Source organism: Saccopteryx leptura, chromosome 2 (assembly GCF_036850995.1).
Source record: "Saccopteryx leptura isolate mSacLep1 chromosome 2, mSacLep1_pri_phased_curated, whole genome shotgun sequence".
Lineage (NCBI taxonomy): Eukaryota > Metazoa > Chordata > Mammalia > Chiroptera > Emballonuridae > Saccopteryx > Saccopteryx leptura.
In genome coordinates, this window is record NC_089504.1 from 378,201,508 (window position 1) to 378,227,721 (window position 26,214).

At 46.6% G+C, this 26,214-nt stretch overlaps 1 protein-coding gene across 1 annotated transcript; it reads left to right on the top strand.

The window, feature by feature from the left end:
* Positions 1-30: 30 nt before the first annotated feature.
* Positions 31-26,160, top strand: SCN3B (sodium voltage-gated channel beta subunit 3). The gene is made up of 6 exons (XM_066365292.1): positions 31-460; positions 795-874; positions 10,115-10,275; positions 12,862-13,087; positions 18,198-18,336; positions 21,614-26,160. Exons 2-6 carry the CDS (start codon positions 820-822, stop codon positions 21,675-21,677), a joined length of 645 nt encoding a protein of 214 aa, XP_066221389.1. The 5' UTR covers positions 31-460; positions 795-819; the 3' UTR covers positions 21,678-26,160.
* Positions 26,161-26,214: the final 54 nt, after the last annotated feature.

The following is a 26,214-nucleotide window of genomic DNA, read 5'->3' on the forward strand; positions in this document are numbered from 1 at the left end:
GGTGGCGGTGGGGGTGGAGAGCCGCCTGCGCACGTCAAGACCGACAGCGCACACAGTCAGGGGGCCCTGGACGAGGGTAGTTGGTCATCTGCCACCCAGGGCCGGGGCTCCGCCAAGATCCAGGGGCGAGCTCCAGGGAAGGGGTCACCCTCTATCACCCCCACCCCATCTGTGAGGACGGCGGCCAAACAGGAGTTTCCACCTCCTTCCTGGTCTTTCCAGGCCTCCCTGGAGAGCCAAGGGCGGGTGTGGGCGGCCCCGAAGAGGAACGAATTCTGTAGCTCAGACGGCCCGGGTGGCTTCGGGTGTGGGGGCACGCCCAGCCAGAGAAGCCGGTGAGGGCGGTGAAGCCAGAGCTCCCGGTGTTGGTGGATTCTGGTCGGAGCGCAGCTGTTCCTAAGGGAGGCGAGAGGTGGATCAACATGGTCCACTCCGACAGTGCAACCGCCTAGCCAGCCAGGTGCGAACCCAAGAAGCCGCCGAGCAGCTGGAATTGTAATTCCGGGGTGGGCGGGGAAGGCGCTGTCCGTGGTGCTGAGCCGGGTCCCCGCAACGCGCTCGGAGGATCGCGCGCCGAGCTACAGTTCCACCACCTCGGATTGAGGCGGTTTTCTGCTAGGGTAGCTTCCAGCGAAACCGCAGCCCGACTCAACAGTCTCGCCGGACTTCCACAGTCAAGGCGCTTGGCCCTTCTTTCAGTCAGAAAGTCGCCCCCTTGGGGCAGTTGGCCCCGAAAGGTTTCCTCGAAAGTATCTGAGAGGGCGCTGTTCTTGACCCAGGGAATCTCTGTTTAGCCCAGGAAGCCACCTGCCCAAGAAGATGCCTGCTTTCAACAGATTGTTTCCCCTGGTTTCCTTCGTGCTCATCTTCTGGGGTAAGTACCAGCACCCTGCCATGCGAGATACAGGGAACAGTAATAATGCAGACAATAATAACACCTACTGATGTCGTTGGTGGCAAAAATCAATCAATCAATCAATCAATAATTTTAAAAATAAAAAACCAACCAAAAAACAAAAACAAAACCCTGGTTGGCTTTCTTCTGTGATGTCTGCCAGACATGGACATACAATAAGGATTCCATGAAAGCTGGGATTTTGAGATTGGAAAACGTAGCCCTGTTGCTCTATTCCTGAACCTCCTTTGGTGGTTCTTCCATTCTTCTTCCCATTTGCTGATTGTTCCAAAGTATTTTTTTCCATTTGCTAAAGGGTAATGTAGTCATAAAATAATTTTGGTTGCAGTTATGTTTCTCAGTGAGGAGTGAATTGGAAACCTTACTGGGTCTTCAAATGCATTTCTATATATTAAAAATAGCTGGGTGCAAGCATTTTGAGACTGAAAATATTTTAGTTGTTGATCCATCTGCTTAATTTTAATAAAGAATGGGAGGAAAACAGTTTCAGAGAATTGGCACCTGATAATTGCATTTTTCTTTTCTTTTTTCACAAACAAGGGAGCTAAGGTGCTTTGGTGTTTGGTTGGGGAGCTGGGTTTTGCCTCTAAAAATGAATACACTCTTGTTTGCTGTGAAGAACTAAGGTGATTTGCTCCCCTGCCTTGCAACAGTAAGGCTAAGCAGAGTGATATCAGGGATGGACTTGGAGTGAGGTGCCTGCATGTATGTAGAGGGAATTAATGAGGCTACCTGATAATATCTGAATATGTAGTTGAAAGAATGCTTTACTGTGCATCCATGTAAGCCTCAGTGGGTAAACGTGTGTGCTAGTGTGTGTCTGAGCATCTTAGTATGGATATCTGAATGGATTGGTAAGGATGAAAGTGGGGTGTGCGTGTATGTCTCTGTGTGTAGGTAGCTCTGTAGTTTTAGGTATCTCTGTCTTGGTGTCTCTTATTTATATCTTCCAGGAAAAAATAGGTGCTTTTCAGTTGTTATATTGCTTGTACCTGAGCTTAGTTACTTTCCACCATGCTAAAAATTAATCATCAGTATAATTAGAAGTGGTTGTGCCTATCTGCATTATTAAAACTAAGCATGTGGAATTATGCTCCCATGGTTGGCTTGAAACTCATTGTGCCTGTGCAGTGGCAGATGCACTAATGAGACTTTTCTGTTTGCCTTAGTATCACTTTATTTAGCCTCTGAGAATAACTCTGACTGCCAGCATTATCTGGGTTTTGCATGTGACCGGAGATGCAGAGCCACGCTTCCTATTGAACAAAATTCCAGTCCCAAGGACAGACTCACCGCCATCTATCCCCAATCAAAGAGACTAGACCTGAAGATGAAGCAGACATATTAGGTTGCCAGTGATCTCACCTGTCTTAAAAATCTAAGGTTGGAATTTTCTCAGGGAAGGCTGAGACTGGGGAACACAGGAGATGAAGTTGTAGAAAAGGTTTGGGGTGAGATTCTGTAGTCTTTCTTCCCAAATTCTAATCTAAATTTTAGAGTCCCAGCCTTAATTCTAGTGGATGAGGATAGCATTCTATAGACTAAAGACTGTTAGACTCGGATTTACAAAGTTTAGATTGAAGTCTTAGCTCTGCCACTAAGTTGCTAAGTAACAACCTTAGAGTATCTGGTTCCTTGTATGTAAAGTTTTGAAGTCAGTGCTGATGATATCTGACATTCCTTTCAGCTCCACAACTGAATGGTAGGGAAATATTTACAGAATAATTACTAAAATTGGCAGAATGCTCATTTCCCTCTCCACTCTCACTCCCCCTCCCCCAAAAAAACTTGTGGAAGAAGTGTGCTCATTTCACCCATCCTTGCTCATTCTTAGCTTATTGGTAATCTGCTCACCAAACTGGAAAGATGCAGAAGCAAAAGACAGATGGTTCACGAAGCCTGGCCATCAATGTAAGAGAAAGGGTGTGGTTCCACAAATAAAAATTAATTTTATTTGCATGTAATTTCAATATTGGAAAGTACTTACCTTAGATATAGTCTCCCTTCCCAAGTTGATTTTTCACATGATGCAAACATAAATACAAATAATCTCTTCCATTCTTGTACTTTCCCATATTGGAAAAGACGTTCCCTTATTTCCTATAATAATAATAATAATAATAATAATAATAATAATAATAAACTTTATACTTGCCTAGAGCCTTATAGATTAAAAAGCACCATTACTTTTCTTTTTCTTTGTTTTCTTTTTTTTACAGAGACAGAGAGAAGGATAGATAGGGACAGACAGACAGGAACGGAGAGAGATGAGAAGCATCATCAGTTTTTTGTTGCGACACCTTAGTTGTTCATTGATTGATTTCTCATATGTGCCTTGACCACGGGCCTTCAGCAGACTGAGTAACCCCTTGCTCTGGCCAGCGACCTTGGGTCCAAGCTGGTGAGCTTTTGCTGAAACCAGATGAGCCCACGCTCAAGCTGGCGATCTCGGGGTCTCGAACCTGGGTCTTCCACACCCCAGTCCAATGCTCTATCCACTGCACCACTGCCTGGTCAGGCAGCACCATTACTTTTCAATTCATTACTACTTTTGCCCCCCATATCAATCTTATGGGGTAGTCAGGAGTAGTTGTATTTCCAATTTAGAGATGAGAAAATGAGCTCAGGCAGGAAAAGGGACTTGCTAGAGAACTCTTGTCACTTGATCTGAGTCTTCCAGTGCTTGTTCAAGCTCTTTTTTTTTTCTTTTTTTTTTTAGTGAAAGAGAGATAAAGAAAGGGACAGATCAGGACAAAAAGACAGAAAGGGAAAGAGATGAGAAGCATCAATTCTTCGTTACAGTGCCTTAGTTGTTCATTGATTGCTTTCTCATATGTGCCTTGACTGGCGGCCTACAACAGAGCAAGTGAACCCTTGCTCAAGCCAGTGACCTTGGGATTCAAGCCAGCAACAATGGAGTCATGTCAGTGATCCCAGCAGCCCCACATGCTCAAGCTGGAGAGCCCATGCTTATGCTGGTGACCTTGAGGTTTCAAAACTGGGTCCTCTGCATCCTAAGCTGATGCTCTGTCCACTGTGCCACCACCTGGTCAGGCTCAAGCTCTTCTTATGAACACATTGCTGCTGTGCAGGACTGCCAGGCAGACATCTATCCTCTCATCTCTTTTTGGAGCGCCCCCTTTCTTCCCTGCCCCAGGCCACTGCCTTTTCCACAGGGTATTAATATCTGCAAATAACTTTATTACTCTTTTTTTAATTTAAGTTTTTTAATTTTATTAATTTTAGAGAGAAGAGAGAGAGAAAGAAGGGCAGGGGAAGGAAGGAATGGAAAACACAACTCACAGTTGCTTCTCATATGTGCCTTGACCAGGCAAGCCTGGGGTCTCAAACCAGCAACCTCAGTATTCCAGGTTAACGCCTTATCCACTGCACCACCACTGGTCAGGCTTATTTATTATTCTTTTTGGGGAAGTACCTATATTTACATTCTAATCAAAGCATTTATTATCTTAGTGCAAAGGAAAACATTCTAAAACAAGCTCTGGGAGAACATTATAGTAATGCTTAAAGAAGAGAAAGATTTGGGAGTATTAGAGGAGTTTGTGCATTATATATTACTATCCACTTCATAATAAATTGATGCTATCCCTTAGTTAAATATACAATCATCATAATATGTCATATTTTTCCTTCTCATAAGTTTCCTCATAATTACTATGGGAACTGAAAAGGAGACCAAAGGTGAAATGATTTATCCAGATTGTTCCAGGAGTTTATTATTTATAGTTAGCAATGTGGGTTGGACACCGGCCATACCTTCACTGAACTGTCTAGCTAGAGGATTTTAAAGAGAGAGAAGCAGCAGTGGACTGGAGACTCAGGGAGTGGAGAAACAGACCTCACCCCTTGATGGAGGGAAAAGCCTGCAATATTGCAAAGGGCAAGCAGACAGGGCAAGAGGGTTTGGAGGCCACTTAGCAATATGCTATCCAGAACTTCCTAAGGAGAGACTCTATGCCTTGAAACTGGGCTTTGACTGGGAGAAGGGAATCAGTGGGGTTTGCTCCGTGAAGATACCTTGGATTATTGTCATCAGGGGCAAGTCAGGAAAGAGAGGCCACCAGCCATATCCCCCATCCTGACATCATATATATATATTCTGCCCTTCCTCCTTTGATTATAAATGAACTAACGGTGCTCCTATTTCAGGCCATCTACTTTTTCACTGGAGCACATCACCTGTCACCTGTCAAAGGGTGCTCATCCAGAGAATTATTCCTTTTTAAACCCCAACAGCTCCACTGCCGCCTTTATCCAAGCAACACCATTGAACGTCTCTCAGTCTGATCACCGCACCAGCCCCTTAACTGTTATTTTGCTCCCTCCCTGGTGCTCCCTCGCCTCTTTAGTTTATTCTCAACATAGCAGTAACATCGTGCCATTTTATATAAATCAGACTGTCATCTTCCACTCAGAACCCTGTAGGTTCTTCATGTCACTTTTGTGAAAGATAAAGTTCTAACTGTGGCCTGTGAGACCAGCCGTGATCTGGCCCTGACTGCTCTCTCCTACCTAGTCTCCTTCTAGGCTCACTCTGTCTCCTATACTTGACTGTGCTCTTCGCTTTCAACAAACACACTCCCACCCTGGGACCCTGGAGTTTCTCTATCCTCTGTTTGGCACTCCTTCACACATATATCCATATAACCTACCCCTTCCTTCCTTCCTTCCTTCCTTCCTTCCTTCCTTCCTTCCTTCCTTCCTTCCTTCCTTCCTTTTTTCCTTCCTTCCTTCTTTCCTTCCTTCCTTCCTTCCTTCCTTCCTTCCTTCCTTCCTTCCTTCCTTCCTTCCTTCTTCCCTCCCTCCCTTCCTCCCTCCCCCTTCCTTCCTTCCTTCCTTCCTTCCTTCCTTCTTCCTTCCTTCCTTCCTTCCTTTCTTTTTTCCCTTCCTTCCTTCCTTCCTTCCTTCCTTCCTTCCTTCCTTCCTCCCTCCCTCCCTTCCTCCCTCCCCCTTCCTTCCTTCCTTCCTTCCTTCTTCCTTCCTTCCTTCCTTCCTTCCTTTCTTTTTTCCCTTCCTTCCTTCCTTCCTTCCTTCCTTCCTTCCTTCCTTCCTTCTTCCCTCCCTCCCTTCCTCCCTCTTCCTTCCTTCCTTCCTTCCTTCCTTCCTTCCTTCCTTCCTTCCTTCCTTCTTCCTTCCTTCCTTCCTTCCTTCCTTCCTTCCTTCCTTCCTTCCTTCCTTCTTCCCTCCCTCCCTTCCTCCCTCCCTCTTCCTTCCTTCCTTCCTTCCTTCCTTCCTTCCTTCCTTCCTTCCTTCCTTCCTTCCTTCTTCCCTCCCTCCCTTCCTCCCTCCCCCTTCCTTCCTTCCTTCCTCCTTCTTTTCTCTCTCCCTTCCTTCCTTCCTTTCTTTCTTTCTTTCTTTCTTTCTTTCTTTCTTTCTTTCTTTCTTTCTTTCTTTCTTTCTTTCTTTCTTTCTTTCTTTCTTTCTTTCTTTCTTTCCTTTCTTTCGAGGGGAGATAGGGAGACAGACTCTCGCATGCACCCTGACCAGAATCCACTCGGTAACCCCCATCTGGGGCTGATGCTCAGACTAACCAAGCTATCTTCAGCAAGCCACTGGCTCTGAGGGGAAAAGAGAGACAAGGGAGAGGGAAGGGAAGAGAAGCAGATGGTTGCTTCTCCTGTGTGCCCTGACTGGGAATCAAACATGAAACATCTGCATGACGGGGGAGGGGGTGCCCTACCCACTAAGCAAACTGGGTATTAATATCTGCCTCTTCATTTCTTTCCTTCAGTGTCTGCTTGCTGTCTCTTTCCCAGTGAGGCTGTCTCCAGCGACCTTGAGCACTCTCTCTCTCTCTCTCTCTTCCATTGTGTTTTGTCTCATAGCACTTATTACAATCTGAAGTTGTTTATATTCCCCCCCACACACACACACTGTAATGTAGGCTCTGCGAGAGCAGAGATGTCCAGGTTGTTCCCTATTGTGTTCACAATGCCTGGCATGCAGTGAGCACTCGGTGTTGCTGCTGAATAGTGAACAGCTAAATGAAGGGTAAAAGAACGTCAACCAGTGATATCTGTGTAAAGCTCATTGTGTCAATTACCACATAGAATGTTCATGACAAATCTATTCGATAAGTATTATTTTCAGCTCTTTTGTTGATGAATACATGGGTCTCAGAGAGGTTACATAGTAGATTAGACCCAGGCCTTTGGTTACCAAATACCATCTTCATCCTCCCTCTCTCATTGTGATTGGGCAGTCCTTGGTACATTTTTCTTTTTTTTTTTGTTTTTTTGTTTTTATTTTTCTGAAGCTGGAAACGGGGAGAGACAGTCAGACAGACTCCCGCATGCGCCCGACCGGGATCCACCCGGCACGCCCACCAGGGGCGAAGCTCTGCCCACCAGGGGGCGATGCTCTGCCCCTCCGGGGCGTCACTCTGCCGTGACCAGAGCCACTCTAGCGCCTGGGGCAGAGGCCAAGGAGCCATCCCCAGCGCCCGGGCCATCTTTGCTCCAATGGAACCTTGGCTGTGGGAGGGGAAGAGAGAGACAGAGAGGAAGGGGGGGGTGGAGAAGCAGATGGGCGCTTCTCCTGTGTGCCCTGGCCGGGAATCGAACCCGGGACTTCTACACGCCAGGCCGACGCTCTACCACTGAGCCAACCGGCCAGGGCATGGTACATTTTTCTATTCTGCTTTTGAAGTGTCCTAACTGAACTAACTTATCTTTGCTACATCTCATTAAATGTAGTAAACACCCTCTGTATCTCTATCCACTCCCAAACTTGTGTGTAAACTACACCTCCTTTTTCTTTCTTTCTTTAAAAAGAAATTTTTTTAATATATCAATTTCAGCAAGATAGGAAGAGAGAGAGAGAGAGAAAGAGACAGGAACATTGATTTGTTCCTGTATGTGCCCTGACCAGGGATTGAACCAGCAACCTCTAAACTTCATTCAGGACAATGCTGTAACCAACTGAGCTATCTGGCCAGGGTGTTTTCTTTCTTTTTTGAACTACGCCTGTAACCAAGACTTCAAACTCATCACAGATCAGTTCTCGCGAGATATGTACCCATTCATGATGCTCCATCTGCAGAAGCAAGAGCCCCTCTGCAGACCACCGGCGAGACCAGCTTCAGCATGCTCGAGAGTTTTAAAACCAATTAAATTAATTTTTTTCTTACTATTTTAAGCTTTCTAGTAGAGCCACTAGTTTTTAGACTCTGTGTTTAAAAATGAAATGCATTACCATCAAAGTCAGTCAAATAAAATATTTCCCTTTATTTATTTAAAATTAATTAATTGGCCAGTTTCCTTTTAAGCTCTAAATAAAGCTTTACTCTGCTTTTAGAAATAACCATCTGCCAGCGGAGGGACAGATGAACCATTTACAGTGGACTAGTTTTCAAGTATCAATGCGTATCATTTTATAATTTTAGGGGTTCTGTTTTTGTTATTAATTCATGAAAAGGTAGCATCAGAAAGGCACTGGCTGGTTGGCTCAGTGCTAGAGCATCAGCCCAGCATGTGGAAGTCCCGGGTTCAATTTCCAGTCAGGGCACACAGGGGAAGCAACTACCTGTTTCTCTACCCTTCCCCCTCCCCTCTGTCTCTTCTGCTCCTGCAGCCATGGCTGCAGTTCAATTAGTTCAAGCGCATGGGCCCCTCGGGTGCTGAGGATGGCTTTGTGGAGCCTCTGCCTCAGGTGCTAAAAATAGCTTGATTGCAAGCAAGGTCCCAGATGGGCAGAGCATCAGCCACAGATGAGGTTGACTAGTGGAACCCGGTCAGGGCACATGTAGGTGTCTATCTCCCCTTCTCTCACTTAAAAATAATAAAAATGAGTTGTCACTTTTGAATCTTCCCATGCAATAAAGGACAAACTCTCTTACCTTACAGATTTTTGCATTTGTGAACAGCTTCAGCACCAGAAAATTCTTTATTTCAATGGAGCTAAATTTAATTTCTTGTAACTTTTAGACAGAAGCTATTGTATCTTCCACAGACCAGCTTAAAATATTTGAAGACAGATAAGTTCCGTATCAAGCTGAACACCCTTAGCACACCCCTTTGTCTCTCACCAGACTTTGAGCCCAGACCTCCTCCATCTTGCTCCCCTCTGCGCATGCACTCGTTGAACAACTTCCTTTCATAAAACTTGACCCCCTGAACTGATCAGAATGGCCCAGATCTGTTCTGAACATGCAAAGGAACTGTTTTTCCCATTCAGCACATTATACAGCTGCCAGTGTGGCCCACATTGGCACTTACTTGTTGGTAGCCACACCCCACGCGCGACTCATTCCAAATTTGCTGTCTGATATACCTGACTTTTTAAATGGGCCATGAATTCTAGAGGGCAGGGGCTGTAAGTCTAAACCTCTGTGTAGTATGCAAGTTGTCCCCCAGTCTGGCCTCTCTCTAGGTTTTTTGGTTTCTCTCTCTATTTACTGCACAAAGTCTTGTTCCAGCCCAGTGGTCAGTCAGCTCACGCTTCCCCTTGTGGATCCATCCATGATTGTGCATAAGAATCACCTCCATTTTTATTAAAACACAAATCTAATTCCAACTCTCCATGGCTTTAAAACATTTGACCCCTCCTATTGTGAAGGACACACAGTGGGCATCACAGCTTGGGTCCTATCTACCTCTCTACCTCCAATCTCACCATCCTTCTCTTTCTTCTTCCCCAGCCCAGACGGGAATAATTCTCCCTCCTCTGGGAACACAGCAGTCACTAGTACATCACTTCACCATAATCAGAGATTATGAATGTCATTAGGGGCACGGTTCGTGTTTTGTCCACCTTGTATCTCAGTCTGGCATCAGACCTGGCATAGGACGAGCAGATTAAGTGACGCTGGTTGGATGAAGGGGTGCATGACGATCAGTGGATGTATGGATGGATGCACACCCTGTGTTCCACCTACATTAGACGTCTTTGAGAGCAGGGCTCAGGTATGGGCTGCCACTCACCCGCACTGCTTCCAGGAGGGCACTCAGTTGCTCTGGGTCACCCAAGCCTCCTTGACCCCCCTCCTTGCCTGCTGGGAGCATGCATACTCGGGAGCACAGGTACAGGCAGACAACACTTGTACATGGTGTTTTCAAGCTTATCTCACAACCCTTCCTTCTCTGTCTCTTCTTCCTCCCTTCTCGTTCCCCACTGCCTCTCTGCTGGAACCCCTCCCCAACTCTTCCTGTCCCTTCCCGTCGCCCGGCCCCTCTCCAGTCAGTGTCTGCGTCCCTGTGTGTGTGGAAGTGCCCTCGGAGACGGAGGCCGTGCAGGGCAACCCCATGAAGCTGCGCTGCATCTCCTGCATGAAGAGGGAGGAGGTGGAGGCCACCACGGTGGAGTGGTTCTACAGGCCCGAGGGCGGTAAAGATTTCCTCGTATGTCTGACTGCTGACTCTGCCCTTCCTTTTGTTGACCTCTGTGTTGTGTGCCTGGCTCCTGAGAGTCTGGGGAATGAGGATCGGACAAACACTGGCTCTTTCGCTTCAAAGCACTGACAGCTCCCAAGCAGATAACTGACAGCCTTAGTTGATCCCCGCCTCTGGGAAAGGAAGGGCACTTGGCCAGCGGTGGCAAGCATTCCTGGTCACAAGCAGGGGGAGGCAGAACAAGAGATAAATAGTGTTTAAACCCTACTGTGTGCTACTCACCTGACTAGGCACTTGACAGGTGTCTTCATTTAATCTTCTACACCATCCTATTAGATGGATTAAATTAGGAGAAAAATTAAATCCTGAATCTCCCTCCTGGGGCTTGGCCCAGAATTGCCCACAAACCCTCAGTGGGAAACAGCTCAGAGTGTCAAGTGTGAGGCCAGGGCTTTCCGATGTCTTCATGACCAATACAACTGCCTCTCTCGGTCTCTGCTCCTGGTTCTGTCACTGGCTGCCCCATGACACTGAGCATCATCATACAAGAACGTAAGTTAGCTCATCTCACTCACAATCCCGGTGCGATAAGAATGAGAGGGGGCAGTCAACCAGTACCCCCAGTACAGGCACAGCCGGGGGTGAAATATTTAAATACTCCCTAGCCTAGTGGATAAATGCTATGCAAACCTCCCAAGTAGCCTCACCCCCTCCTTCCCACTAGGAACCTGCAGATCCCCTGTGATCTGGAATCTAAAGCATCAGTTCCTGACAGAGCAGGCAGCCCTCAAGACTCAGCTCCTGGGTTGGTGCCAGTGCCAAAAGGGTGGCTCTAAATGTTGAACGCCACCTCGAGGATGGCCATTTTCACACTTGCAGTGTCCCTGCAGCCAGGTTGCCTGGGTTTGATTAGCTTCATGTGTCTTTGGACAGATTGCTTAACCCAGGGGTCCCCAAACTTCTTACACAGGGGCCAGTTCACTGTCCCTCAGACCGTTGGAGGGCTGGACTATAAAAAAAACTATGAACAAATTCCTATGCACACTGACCACCAATGAAAGAGGTGCCCCTTCCGGAAGTACAGTGGGGGCTGGATAAATGGCCTCAGGGGGCCGCATGTGGGCCCCTGGCTTAAACCTCTCTGTGACTCAGTTTACTCATCTCGAAAAATAGGGATATAAACCATAGCTATATTTTAGAGTTGTTACCAGGAATTATAAACCTTAATTTTTAATGCATTTAGGATAATTCTAGAATATAGAAAGCACTATATATGTAAGTGTTGGTTAAAGAAAAGAGTTTATCTGTGAACCAGGATGGCTGATAGCAGGTACAAATCCCTTTTTATGACACGATCTCCTGCTCCTGGAGACAAGTTTTTTCTCCACAAGACTTTTAATGAAAACACCAGCAGGGTGAAACTGAGTTTCACGTATCCTTTTGTCTAGCTTTCCTAAAGTTGAACTCATTGCTAACTCTAGGTCGCATGTGCCATTCTGATGTAAGTTTTCTCCAGTCAGGTGCCAAAAGTGGGACCAGTAGACCTCCCAGCTCTTGGCTCAGGGTTGACCGTGGCCGAGACTATCCCCAGATTTCAAGAACCTGGAGGTCTTGGCTGGCTGCAGAGGCCCCCGTGGGACTCAGGCCTGGTCGCGGGCCAGCTGCCTGCTCTGCTTCCCGGCCTGCCCAAATTGAAGACAGGAGGTGCAGAAGGAGGAAAGCAGACTTTTAAAATTGTGCTGCCAAGACAGAGGAATGCTAAACAGGAACTTTGTGAAGGCGGGAATGTCCCACATTCCTGCTGTTCAGTAGCCACTAGCCATGTGTGGTTATTAAGCACTTGACGTGTGGATAGTGCAGCTGAGGGACTGAATTTTACATTTGATTTACTTTCTAGTTATTCAGATGTTAACCTAAGTAACCACACGTGGCACGTGGAGATGAGACTGGATTACAGAAAAAAAAATGTGTCAGGAGATGCAAGTGTTTGAGAAAAGGATTTGAGAGACCATATTGCAGTTATAATTCAGCCCACGGCAAAAAAAAAAAAAAAAAAAAAAATCGGATATGTGCATATGAGTTGGTAGCTCTCTGCTTATCTGTGACACTTAGCATCCTAGGTCCCCCGCCTGTGGCCTGGCCTGGACTACCAAGTTTGAGGCCTGGGCTTTCGGGTGTCTTCATGACTAATAAACCACCTCTCTTGGTCTCCACATCTTGTTCTTCCACTGGCTGCCCCCATGACACATCTGACTCTCTTTCTGTTTCCTTCCAGCCCTGTGTCTCTCTCAGTTGACCCCTTGTGGTCTCCTATATGCTCCACTCATCTTTCTTTGCTTTCTTTCCCTGATGTGTCCACGTGTCCTGATACTTGTTGACCTCTGCCCATCTCCCCCTGTCCTGCTCTCCCTCCTTCTTCTGAGACTCCTCGTCCCACCCCTGTGTCCCGGAGCTCCTTGTAACACTGTCCCTTTCCCTCCTGTGCCTGCAAAGTTATGCTCCTTTTCTCTGCCCTCTCCCCACCTCACACCCCCCTCAGCTGTCCTACCCTGTCTTCTTCTCTTGTGGCCCTACGCACTTCTTCTCTACCTGCAGATCTATGAGTATCGGAACGGCCACCAGGAGGTCGAGAGCCCCTTCCAGGGACGCCTGCAGTGGAACGGGAGCAAGGACTTGCAGGATGTGTCCATCACTGTGCTAAATGTCACCCTGAATGACTCTGGTCTCTATACCTGCAATGTGTCCCGGGAGTTTGAGTTTGAAGCACACCGCCCCTTTGTGAAGACCACACGGCTAATCCCCCTCCGAGTCACCGAAGAGGGTAAGCCTGGGGCACAGGGTCCTAGGGTCTCTTGCTCTTAGGGGAGGGAGAACAGTGGGCTTCCTACACAAATGAGACCCTTAGAGAATGCAAAATCCATGTATGTTGGCATGATTTCTAAAAGTGTCACCATTGACTTGTCTTCTTTTAGTGGCCACCCTCCTGTATACTGCCCAACCAGCTTGCCTCTTGCCTTTCCTCAAAGCAGAAAAGCTTGGAGATGCTAATGTAATGATCGCTATCTATTCCTTTGATTCTCAGCCCTAGAGAAAGAGAACAGCCTCCATGAAGCCTAAAGCTGCCAATTTAGTTAGCCTCTTCTCTGGCCTGCGTTGAGCCCCCTCAGTGGGCTCAGAGAGATTGACCCTCCTGTCTATGAGCCATACACACCTCTGAACCAATGGTGCTCAAACTTCAGGAAGCCCCTAAATGTCCTGCAGAACTTCTCTTTTTTAATTAAATTTTATTTTTTTGTGACAAAGAAAGACAGAGAGAGGGACAGATAGGGACAAAGACAGGAAGGGAGAGAGATGAGAAGTGTCAATTCTTTATTTTGGCACCTTAGTTGTTCATTGATTGCTTTCTCATATGTACCTTGGCCAGGGGGCTACAGCAGACCGAGTGACCCCTTGCTTGAGCCAGCGACCTTGGGCTCAAGCTGGTGAGCTTTGCTCAAACCAGATGAGTCTGAGCTCAAGCTGGCGACCTCAGGGTCTCGAACCTGGGTCCTCTGTGTCCCAGTCTGACGCTCTATCCACTGTGCCACTGCCTGGTCAGGCTTGCAGGACTTCTTAAAACTCAGCCTTCCTGATTCCATAGGTAGAACCCGAGACTTGGCATATTTCACACATTATCAGGAGGTGCCGAGGCTGCTGGGGGCTGTACTCTGAGAACCATGTCTCTGAAGCAAAGCTCCACAGTTTTTGTTGTCTGTCTTCCTCCACAATAATCACACAAGCAACCCGTTCCATCTGTGGCATCCTCCCTATATCGTCTCTTTCACTGTTTTTAGCTCCTGAGTTTCTAATTGAAAATCTCCAGATTTCCCACCACTCATTCCTTGTTAGGGTGGGAAGTCCTCTCACCAGTCCTGAGTCAAACGATTCTGTTACAATTAAGTCCAGAAACCTGGGTGAACTTGGAGTGTTCCCATGCCGTTTTGTTCGGCTTTCAATGGACTGAGAACTGTGGCTCCGAGCCCCTTGCACATGTGCCTTCATATATCGGAAGAGTGATATGTGCACCTCCCTTTGTGTTTTCTTGTGCAGGCTAACTGGTGATTCCATTTTGCTTAGCCTTTCTCAGAAAATCTATTTCCAGCACATTCTTAGTCATTATTGCCACCCCAAGATACAGGCAAAGGCATGGAGTCATCAAAGAAAGAAGAGATCAGACTAAGGATAGACCTCTTCTTAGGGGAAGATCCCAGGAATCCCCGTGTCCAGGCCACACAGTTATTTTTTGTCATATTTTGGGATAAAGTTCATGAAGCAAGCTTGAATGCAAAAGATGGATGTCATGATTTAGACAATATGACTAAAACAAAAGGTAGTTCAATTCTGAAAGCGCAGGAAGACCCTCAGGCCACTTGAATCTAGACATGATGAGCCACTTGCCCTCTCCTGGCCCATCTTCTCTTCTGTAGAATGAAGAGGTTGGACTGGAAACTCTAAAAGGTATTTTTCTGTTTAGAAGTTCCATTATCCTCTTCTGTTTATACATTGGTTCTCCCTGGGGAAAGGGAGCCTGGCGCCCTCTACTGTTCACTGTCTGGAACTGTTGGCTGGTGACTGCCCGACGCTAGGAGGGGGGCTCTCTGTCTCCACATCTCCTGCTGTCTCAGGCTTTGGGCTCCGGAGAGCTTGGTGCAGCCACTAGAAAGTATGGCAAAGCTGAGCCAATGGGCCTGCTAGGCACCAGAACAAAGCTTGAGTAAAAATAGAAGGAAAACAAGTTTGTGATCAGAGCCATAGTGCCTCTCAAGGATGTTTGGGCTGGAAGGAAGCTAGGCTCCCACATAACCTAGGGGGCTTTCTCTCTGCACCACTCTTGCAGGTGTAAGTTCAGTAGTGCAGTCTGGTGTGTGGAAGTTGAAATGACTCCTCCGTTGATTGGAGAGTGCAACTCGGGCACCTCTCATTTTGTGGCCGGGAGCACAGAGCTCTGCAAGAGTGGAGGGGCTTGCCCGAGAATGTGGAGCCTGTCCGCACCGGAAGCAGGATGACAGTCCCGGTCTCCACCTGCCAGGAGAGCATGTTTCCACCACACCTTTCCCTTCCACCACCGTCCTATTTCCTGTCACTTGTTCTTGAACCTAATTAGCTGGTGGGAGCTGGCAAGGAGAGAAATGGCTGCCACCTCTCTTCCCACCAGGAAAGAAAATATCTGTCAGGACACTGGCCATGTATCATGTTCTTCATTCTTCTTTTTATTGGTCATGAAACAACAAAAAAAAATCAATATTTATATTCATTCGTTCAACAAATACAGAGTATTTCAAATATTCCAGGAGACAACAGGCTGATAGTTCAGAAATAAATATATTCACAGTAAGCACACAGCCAGCAGAGCAGAGAGATAAATATGTCACAGTACAACCTGAGAAGTGTTAATGGACGGATGGAAAAGTACCAGCAGGAGGGTGGGAAAAGTCTGCATGAGAAGCTGAGGGAAGTTTCATAAAGGAGGGGCATCAATAGGATCTAGAAGAATGATGAGGAGACTAAAAACCAGGAGGGAATGCTGGGACAGAGGTAGCAGTGGGATATGAGAGCCAGTCTAGAAAGAGGAAGAAGAAATGTCCGCCGAGTCCAAGAGACCACAATGTCTGAGAAGAGAAGTTTTGCCCGCCAACGGAATGGAAATCAGATGAGAAAGCCTGGCTTGTGCACGGCCTTGCAAGTGATTATTAACAGAAATCAGGCATTATTCTGAGGGCAGCATGGAACACTGAAAGTGTTTTTTTTGTTTGTTTTTTTTCTAAGCAAGAGAGACAGACAGACAGGAAGAGAAAGAGATAGGAAGCATCAATTCTTTGTTACGGCACCTTAGTTATTCATTGATTGCTTTCTCATATGTGCCTTGAACGGGGGAGGGAGTCAGGCTCCAGCTAAACCAGTGACTCCTTGCTCAAACCAGCGACCCTGGGCTCAAGTCAGAGACCTTGGGCTTCAAGCCAACAACCTTTGGGCTCAAGCCAGCGACCATGAAGTCATGTCTATGAGGCCACGCTCAAGCTGGATGAGCCCGTGCTCAAGCCAGCAACCTCAGGGTTTCAAACCTGGGTCCTCTGAGTTCCAGGCCAATGCTCTATCCACTGCACCACTGCCTGGTCAGGCAAAACACTGAAAGGTTTTTAACAGGGAAATGGTGGGATCAGGTCCATGAATCAGGAGTAGAACTTTGAGGACAGTCTGGTTAATACATGGAATCCTCCAATACTTATTTCTGTTTGGGTTTATGAGCTGGGAAGGTCCTTATTTCTTTTTTTTTTTTTTTCCCTTGTATTTTTCTGAAGCTGGAAATGGGGAGGCAGTCAGACAGACTCCCACATGCGCCCGACAGGGATCCACCCGGCACGCCCACCAGGGGGCGATGCTCTGCCCATCCGGGGCGTCACTCTGTCGCGACCAGAGCCACTCTAGCACCTGGGGCAGAGGCCATGGAGCCATCCCCAGCGCCCGGGCCATCTTTTGCTCCAGTGGAGCCTTGGCTGCGGGAGGGGAAGAGAGAGACAGAGAGGAAGGAGAGGGGGAGGGGTGGAGAAGCAGATGGGAGCCTCTCCTGTGTGCCCTGGCCGGGAATCGAACCTGGGACTTCCACACGCCAGGCCGACATTCTACCACTGAGCCAACGGCCAGGGAAGAAGGTCCTTATTTCTAATCAGACTTGTAGAGACCATGCTCATATCACTGGGTAGGCTGACTGCATTGGCCCTTTACATGGTTTCTGAGGCTCGCTCCTGAGACCTATCACCCCAAGCTCAGAGGACATAGAGGTTGAACTGAGATGTATTCTTTACATTTGTGTAGATACTTAAATTTCACAAGATAGTCTTAAATACCTTACCTAATATAATCATGTAAATTATTATTGTCATTTGCAAATTAAGAAACTGAGTTTCACCTGACTTGTGGTGGTGCAGTGGATAGAGTGTTGGCTTAGAATACTGAGATCACTGGTCTGAAACTCTGGGCTTGCCTGGTCAAGGCACATACAACAAGCAGCAAGCCAGCAATGAACAACTAAAGTGAAGCAACTACACTTCTCACTCCACGCCATGCCCCCCCACTGCCCCTACTCCACCCTTCCTCTCTGTAAAATTAATAAAATGTTCTCAAAAAAGAAAGAAAGAAACTGAGTCTCAAATAAAAGAGATGACTATTCACACACTAGTAGGTAGCAAAATTGGGACCTCACTATTATTACATTTGATCCCAGGATTTCCACTGCTCTACAATCCTACCACCCATGTTCCCTATCATCCCTCCTTCCAATCATCAGATCAAAGTCAGTAAGAAAGCTAACAGCCCTGGCCGGTTGGCTCAGCGGTAGAGCGTCGGCCTAGCGTGCGGAGGACCCGGGTTCGATTTCCGGCCAGGGCACACAGGAGAAGCGCCCATTTGCTTCTCCACCCCTCCGCCGCGCTTTCCTCTCTGTCTCTCTCTTCCCCTCCCACAGCCAAGGCTCCATTGGAGCAAAGATGGCCTGGGCGCTGGGGATGGCTCTGTGGCCTCTGCCTCAGGCGCTAGAGTGGCTCTGGTCGCAACATGGCGACGCCCAGGATGGGCAGAGCATCGCCCCCTGGTGGGCAGAGCGTCGCCCCTGGTGGGCGTGCCGGGTGGATCCCGGTCGGGCGCATGCGGGAGTCTGTCTGACTGTCTCTCCCTGTTTCCAGCTTCAGAAAAATGAAAAAAAAAAAAAATGAAAAAGAAAGCTAACAGATGGGAGAGCCAGAGGATATTAAGTTTTTTGACATCTTCTTGAGTTCCTTTAGATATAGGGCTTATTTAAAATGTACTTAAAAATAGGTTTCGTATAAATGTGAGCCTAACGTCAGCTCTGGGTTTTTTGGACGTGCACATTCTCAGCCTCATTCTCCCTCTTGCAGCTGGAGAGGACTTCACCTCTGTCGTCTCAGAGATCATGATGTACATCCTCCTGGTCTTCCTCACACTGTGGCTGCTCATTGAGATGATATATTGCTACAGAAAGGTCTCAAAGGCTGAAGAGGCAGCCCAAGAAAATGCGTAAGTCCAAAGATGCCAAAATCGTGACAGGTAGCACACTGAGAGGTCCTTCTCTCACAGGTGAAAGGCTAAGCAATTGCACAGTCATCTGCTTTCCTCGCAACTAGCAGTGAGGTGTCAGTGTCAATATATGCATGTGACAGACAGAAAACTGAGCCTGGCAGAGTTTGCCCGAGGTCATTCTAAGTAGGAAAGCAAGGTTTGAAGTCAGGCCTGCTAACTCTTGGCCTATGCTCTTAACCACTAATGGAAGCTCATCAGCTGCCACTGCAATGCATTATTATGACCATTTTATAGCTGCTGGAACAGGCTTACTGAGGCCACACAGATAATGAGAGGAGGGACTGGGACTTGAACCCAAGCCTCTCCATTCCTAGTGCCCATGTGCTTCCTGTCACAGCTGTTTGCTGTACAGCACAGAGCTCTTCGGGCCACCCGGGCACTTTATTAGCTCCAAGCAACATGTTCCTCCTTGGAGCCTGGCAGCAATTCAATATGCAGAGTAGGGGCTCATCCTCCGATGTCTAGACTATACGTTGGCCATTTTTGCAAAGGCCCTAATCACCAAGCAGTGAGAAATAATGGGGTCTAAGGGGTTAAGAGATCACGCTGACCTGTTATTTGGGGAGAGGAGGGACAGAAAAGAACTCTCAAAGGCTAGCAACATTGCTCAGGTATCATTGTAAACCCTAGGCTACTGCCACCTAGAAATGTTTAATACAATAATTTGCATGATATCTATGCTCTTAATGAAGAACAAAATTACAACTGATCAGATATGGGGAGAGATAGAATTGTTATGCTGGGGGAGGTTGTCATTCCTGGTGACTTAGGTGCTTGGATTTTAGTGCTTGGACAGGAAGTGCCTCTCCCTGGACAGGAAGTTCCCATGCTTGGGCAGAAAGTTCCTACAGTGGGAGCTGCCCAGGAAACAGAGCTTGAACTGAGCATCGCCCCCCTCAAAAGAGCCCGGATCCTCAGAGAGCTAGAGCTCCCACAAAGGATAGATTAGAAAATAATCAGTCCACCAGGCCCAGGGAAAAGCCAAAGAAACATCCATCTTGGCCTGACTCCGAGTGGAACAAAATAAAAGATTCTTGAAAATTAATAACCACGAGCCTGCTCTCACAGTGTTTGGAATTTAAATTTGTTCTATCCACATGATCCAGGAACCTCTAAGCTAGAAATTCAATAATTAAAAAAAAAAAAGTCAGTAAATAATAAAAAAAAAGAGCCCCAGCCAGTGAACAAATGAAAAACCATCTGAAGGGACCCATGTTAGCTAAGGTGTGACAGGAATCCCCAGATAAAGCAATGTTGAATCTGGTTTCACAATCGAACCCAAAACTAAAAGAAAACAATCTAGTACAAGCAAGAAATATAATAAAAGGCAGGATTAAATCCAAGAAACTCCAGACTCAAGAAGGACCTAACGGACTACGTTTGTTTAAAAGAGTTAAAGCAGTAAAAGAAGGAATCAAAAGCATAACAGAGCATGTTGCTAAGAAAAAAAAGAACAGGCAGAGTTGAATAGGAATAAAAAACAAACTAGAAATGAACAGTACAGTTGAGAGGTGAAAGTTGGCTGTATAGAGAAAGTGGCATAGGAGGACACTGAATGCCCCTCCCAGGAGCAAACTCAAACACACACTTTTGTAGATAGCAGTTACTCCTGCGAGACAACTGAGGGCTGAGCGAACAGCTTCTGAACAACAAATAAGAGAAAGAGGCCAGCAGAGAAGGCTGGGAAACTGAGGAACATAGCGGGAACTCTGGGCCAAGGAGCAGTGAGTGAGAGCCATACGCTCCCCCCACACACACACACACACTTCCTTTGGGCCGTAGGAGCACTAATGGGTACTGCGCCTGCCGGCAGGATCACCTACCTTGCTGGGACAAAGCCTCACCAGAGCACCTGGCCTCCCTTCGGGGAGTCCCTCCAGCCCAGCAGGCCAGTGCTCCAGGCAGTGGAAGCCCTGCCTGGCTCCACCTGGCTTCCAAAAAGCCACCCGGCACATAAAGAGGTGTCCTCTACACATAACCACTTTCCACACGACAAACAAGAGAGACTGTATGGAGAAGGCTGGGAGCGACGGGAGCTTTCTAGGGACTCTGGGGGATTCTCCAGGTGCCTGTGAGCACCATGGTGCACAGCCCCTACAACATCCGTATGGAGTGGGAGAGGGCTCTAGCCAGGTGCTCTGGTCTACCTGCAAGCTTGCTGCAGTGCATGCTGGGACACATCACTGGAGCCCATTTTGGCCCGGACCAAAGAGAGCAAGTAGGATCAACAGGACATTACTATATGCCCTGGCCTCCCTGCCCAGAGCCACTCCCGCTCAGTAGGCCAGTGCCCCCAGTGCCTTCAGCACCCAATCGGCTCCTGTTAGCCTGGCAAAACCAACCAGGCACACACCTACGCAGAGGTCACTTTCTACATAAGACTGCTTTTTCAAGACTTGGAGAGATACCTATTTTCTCTAATTCATAGAAACACAAACAAAATGAAAAGAGAGTATCTCTCAAAGAAGGAACAAGAAAAATCCCCACAAAGAAACCTAAGGAAATGGAGATAAGTGATTTGGCTGATAAAGACTGCAAAGAAATTTGAGAGTGGACTAGAAGAATTTAGGAAGAATGGCAACGAAGAGAAAGTATAATAAAGAACCAAGCAGAGCTGAATGGGAGAAGATACTTGCCAATGAAACATTCAATAAATGGTTAATACCCAAAAGTATGCCAAAATTACGTTTTTCATTATAAAAATCCATAAGCAAAGTTTAGAGGCAAGCAGACTGGAAGATATTTTCAAGATACAGGATCAATGAGAAAAAGACAAATATCTCAGAAAAACAAAACAAAACAACAACTAGCACATGAGCAAATTATAGAGGTAGAAACCAAAATAGCCTGTAAACTAATGAAGACACTCAATGTCACCAGGAATCAAGGAAGTGAAAATTAAAGCAACTATAAAATATCATTTCACACCCATCAGTTTGGCCACCATTTTAATCTAACAATCCTACGTCCTGAGAACAATGTGGATAAAAGAAAAGACTGCCAGTGGAACTAACAAACAAATAAATAAACATAAAATTCCTGCTATTCTAGGAATCTGAAAGGGCCACTCTAGTTTGGGAGACACGGCCACAAGGAAATACAGAGCTGTTCTGTTGACATCCTTGTTCCTGCACCCCTACTCCTTCTCTTTTCTTGTGTCCCCACCTCTGGGTACAAAAGCACTGATTCTCTGCCCCCATTTGTCCTCCCACAGGTCTGACTACCTTGCCATCCCATCAGAAAACAAAGAGAACTCGGTGGTGCCAGTAGAGGAATAGAAGGGGTGTGACGTCCGGTGATAAGGATGGCAGGTTGTACACATGGCAAGTCACCCACTATCAAAGTGACTTTAAATTTGGTCCTTTAATTTCTACCCTAATTGATATCCCCCACCTTCAGGATACTTCTCTAAGTTGACGCCCAAATCACAAAGCTCTATGTGATGTCAAAACCCTTCAGAAGATGAATTTCTTTGGCCCGAGTATTGGGCAAATTGAACTCCTTACCCATAGTGACAAAGGCATAGCAATTTCCCCACTCCCTCCTTTGTAAAGATCGTGGATTTGGTCAGATTCTTTGGCTGGAATGGACTGGGAGGTCTCAGTGAGTTGTTTTATCACTGATAGGTGACCTGAACACTGAGGGACTGGAAATCCCGGGTTCAGTGATGCCAAGCATCAGGGTGCCCCAGAGGCCACATCGCATCCCTTCATGCATTCATCCTTCAATTCATGCATCACACATGCATTCACCTCCGGTTTCCTAACTCCATCAGACCTCTATGCACCATAAGACTCTGCCAAAACAGAGGAGCCAATATTTCCACCCAGACTCAACCTCACCCCATCCTCGCTGTTAAGCAAGCAGCATCCATGGCCATTGGACTTCTTCCCTGCGCTCCAAATGACTTTGAACAAGGGCTGGAGGTGGCACATTATTTCTCTGTCCGTTACCGTCTGGAACTGGCTCATTCTCCACTGCTGTAAGCGAATAGATGTTTTAATGGAAGGAACCAAGAGTGATGGATGTGGTTTAAAGCAAAAGAGTGTCATGAGCTGGAATATTTTGAAGTCAGTTTTTCCAAGTTCTTGGCCCACTTGACTAGAGCATCAGAGCATGCTTTTCTAGGTCCCTCAGGGGGAGAGAGTCCAGTAAGCACTGACTAAAATGTTCTCCGGGGCTTGGCGCTCCAAGGCTAGCACCCGTCAAGTCTCTAAGGCCTGGGGTAGTCTCAATCCTTTAAGAAGCCAAGGACCAGAGACTTGGGAAGGATTCAGCAACTTAAGTGGTTTATAAAGTCACACATGTTCATCATCCTGTTGGTCGGTATGCCCTCCCTGCCACTGCCCCCCAACTGATCATGCCACTTGAGAGAGCTGGGAAGTATTCTCTTCCTGTGGGCATTGAAACTGAAATTCCTAAGTTCTTCCTCTCCAAATTTTTGTGGATCAGTATTAATCCTGATGTTATGGGAGGCAGCCAAGACGCAGACAGGGCTCAACCTGACTTCAGAGCCTACTGGAGCAGATGTAAGCTGTTGGCGCTGCCCAGGTTAAACTTCCTAAGATGGATAACATTGTTTTTGGAAAAGACTGTGAAATTGAGGTCGGCTATGGCCATGCCTCTTTCACAGGCACAGACTCGGGTGCATCGCCTGGCTGAGGTTAACGCTGATCCTGGTAACTAGGAATTGGCCGAAAAGGCAGAGAGATAGACAGAAGGTAGACTTGAAGAATTCCCTTAGTGAAAGGGTTTTTGAATCTGCAACCTCCTACAGAACAAGGCGTCTTGGAATGGTATTTAAGAAACACGGATGATAAGCCAGTGAATGAAGTGATAGGGGAGGTGGCTTCCAATAATTTGGGCTAGGTGGCTTCCAAACATTTCACCTATGAATCCATGATGTCCAGGCTTTTTTGTCCCTTATATTTTGGGAGAACACTGGACAAATTTTAGTGAAAATATCACGTGTCATCTGAACAGAGTGATTGGTCCAAGTGTGATGTCCTTTGACGCCTAGTGATGAGAGGGGGAAGGACCCTTTATGACACAAGATGAAAGTAGTCACTGGGATATGATGAATGAGATGTCCCTTAGATCTGGAGACATTTATGGGGAAAGAGCCTACTGTATTGGCTTTGGGCCTCACCTGACCAATTTACTCTTTTTTTTTTTTAGTCTCTTCCATCTGTGGGGGAAGTACTTAAAACAATTTCTATTCACACTTTCAGTAAACTCAAAGCCCTCCTCATTGGTAATGTCCCACAAAATCTCTCAGAAATAGAGGGTGGTATAGTTTTTTTTACTTTATGGTTAGGAAGACAGGCCTGGGTAGAACAGGTGTTCCCAGTCACGTGGCTGGTTGACAACAGAGCTTGTGGCAGAAGCCAGGTCCTGCCGACACCCCACTTCCCTCTGGGTTCCAGTCGACCACACACCTACTCGCCGTCAGGGGGTATGCATGACAGCCGTTTTTTTTTTTTCTTTTTAAAACAACCAACTCAAATGTTTCCTGAGTGACTTTCAATAGAGCTGAATGATACCGATCCTTTTTTCTTATTTACCCTTTACAGATGATCTTCCCTGTTTTTGTTTTTCTAACTTCTGGACTCTTCTCATTCCTAGCACTTTCATTAGTGCTCTATGGTCTACGAAGCATTTTCACTTCAATGATCTTATTTATTCTCCACAACTAGCCCTGTGAGATAGATGTTACTAATACTCGTGTTATAAATGAAGAAACGAAGGCTGTCTGAGGCGAAGTAGCTTTATCAGACCCGAAACTCACATAGTTGATAGAGAGCTGGGATCCAAGCCTTCCGACTCCTAACCCAGGTCGTTCCACTTAGACCACAGTTGCTCCCTTTCCTCTCATTTTTTAATGACCATCTACTCTTTGCCTCTCTTGTTGTCCAAAGCTGGTCACGGTCTCTCACACCTCGTCCCACTCGGTTGCTGCTCTACCACTTTGCTTCTTGGCAGATGCCGGAAATGCACTTTAAGGGTCCATCTCATCCTGCTTTCATCTTTCTAATGGTTTGCATGTCATTATTTCTCCCGAGTTGCACTTAAACTCCTTCCTGGGAGACTTGACCATGACTATCCATCTGCAAGGTACTGTGATCACCAGCCTACTTCAAGTCCTCACCCACTCCGTTTCTTCCCAAACTCGTACAAGGGACCCAGACTAAGTGTGCATTGCTCTGGAAGCTTTATCTTCGTGCTGTTCTTCTTAAAGGGCTTAGACATGTTCTCAAGGGCTATTACCCCTCTAGGAACCCAATCGCTGCCTTGGTGCTGGGTTATTTCCCATGACTGATCCTCAGCAACACAATTCACGAAAGGCCAAGCTAGGCTGGGTCTCATGTTCCCTTTCCTACTGCTTGACAGCCATAAACTTGATTTTGGCCCCAGAAGGCCTTTGACCTCCCGGCCTTTACAGTTAGCTCAGTCTTGTCCATCACAGCCCCAACTCCTGGGTGGGAACACCTTGACAGTCAATGCTTGTCCCTACCCCAACCTTCATTTTCAGCTTGTTTCAAAGCATTATCCTTGCCTGACATGTGATGGTGCAGTGGATAAAATGTCAACCTGGAATGCTGAGGTTGCCAGTTCAAAACCCTGGGCTTGCCCGGTCAAGGCACATACAGGAAGCAACTAGTATGAGTTGATGCTTCCCACTTCTCCCCCTCTTTCTCTCTCTTTCTAAAACAAACAAACAAACAAAACATTATTCTTGGTAGTTTTTCCATCCCCAAACATTTACACACCCCAGATTTCTGATTCTCTGAGTTTCTGGTTTCTCCTTAGATGTCAAACTAGACATGTGAGTAGGAAGGGAATTTTTTCAGAGCAGGGAAATATGTGGAGGGCAGTGAATGGTTAAGAGACAGTAGCTCTCTCCCCTAAAACTACTAGACCAAAAAGGAAAATTCATCCACTCACAATCTGTGAAGGCACCTGACATAAATCAGAGAGCAAGGCTACGGAATGGCTTCTTCGCAGGAAGAAGCAAAAGCTAGTCATAGTTCAGATCCTCGATCTTCATTCCCCTTTCTCAAGGTAACACAGAAACGAATAGAATAAAATAAACCAAAACCTTCCTCTCACCACCTTTTGTAAACAAAAGACCCCGATGCAGTGAATTCATCTAGTCACTGTAAACGAGTGTGACTCATATTTGCTGTGTCCATTACTCTGACCATCCATTCATTCTACATTTCAGCACCCACCATGTGTCTAGCACCAATCTAGACCCTCAGTGTGCCCTGTGGTCTTAGGTCTGAAAAATATCCTCATCCAACCTTTCCCAATCTCTAGAACTCTACTGTGGGAGATAACTCATGTGTAGTTTTCCCTACTTGAGTTGATAGCAGGACCCAGTAGGCAAGCACTGTAAGCTAGTCTGGGTTATAGATCAGATTCAAGCCATCACATGTGGGCCAGCTGAGCCTTAGAGCCAGTGCTCTGCCACTTTTCCCTGCGTCACCATTTGGCAAGAGCTGCACTTGTTGGGCAGTGTGTGATGGGGGACATGGTTTGTGAAATATCATCAAATGAGCAAACTTAGTCTTGCAACTGATGGCACTCTTTACCATTGCCATTTTCCTATTGCTCTTTCTTCATTTTCCACAACCAATATTTTCCTGAACTTGAGGTATGTTGTTTCTGACCACCCAAGCTCTTGACAACCTAATGCCTATTATGTAGTGTTTTTAAGTAAACTCCCTGTTCGTGTCAATAAAGTGTCTCTAAACACTGCCTGCTCTGGTTTTACTCTACTAGTGTACAGTATGTGTGTGTGTTAAGTATACT

Excerpts from the sequence above, each read along its gene's own strand:
- SCN3B (XM_066365292.1), top strand. The coding sequence starts at position 820 with ATGCCTGCTTTCAACAGATTGTTTCCCCTGGTTTCCTTCGTGCTCATC. Across the intron at positions 875-10,114 it reads CTTCGTGCTCATCTTCTGGG|TCAGTGTCTGCGTCCCTGTG; the intron begins GTAAGTACCAGC and ends GCCCCTCTCCAG. Across the intron at positions 18,337-21,613 it reads GAGGCAGCCCAAGAAAATGC|GTCTGACTACCTTGCCATCC; the intron begins GTAAGTCCAAAG and ends GTCCTCCCACAG.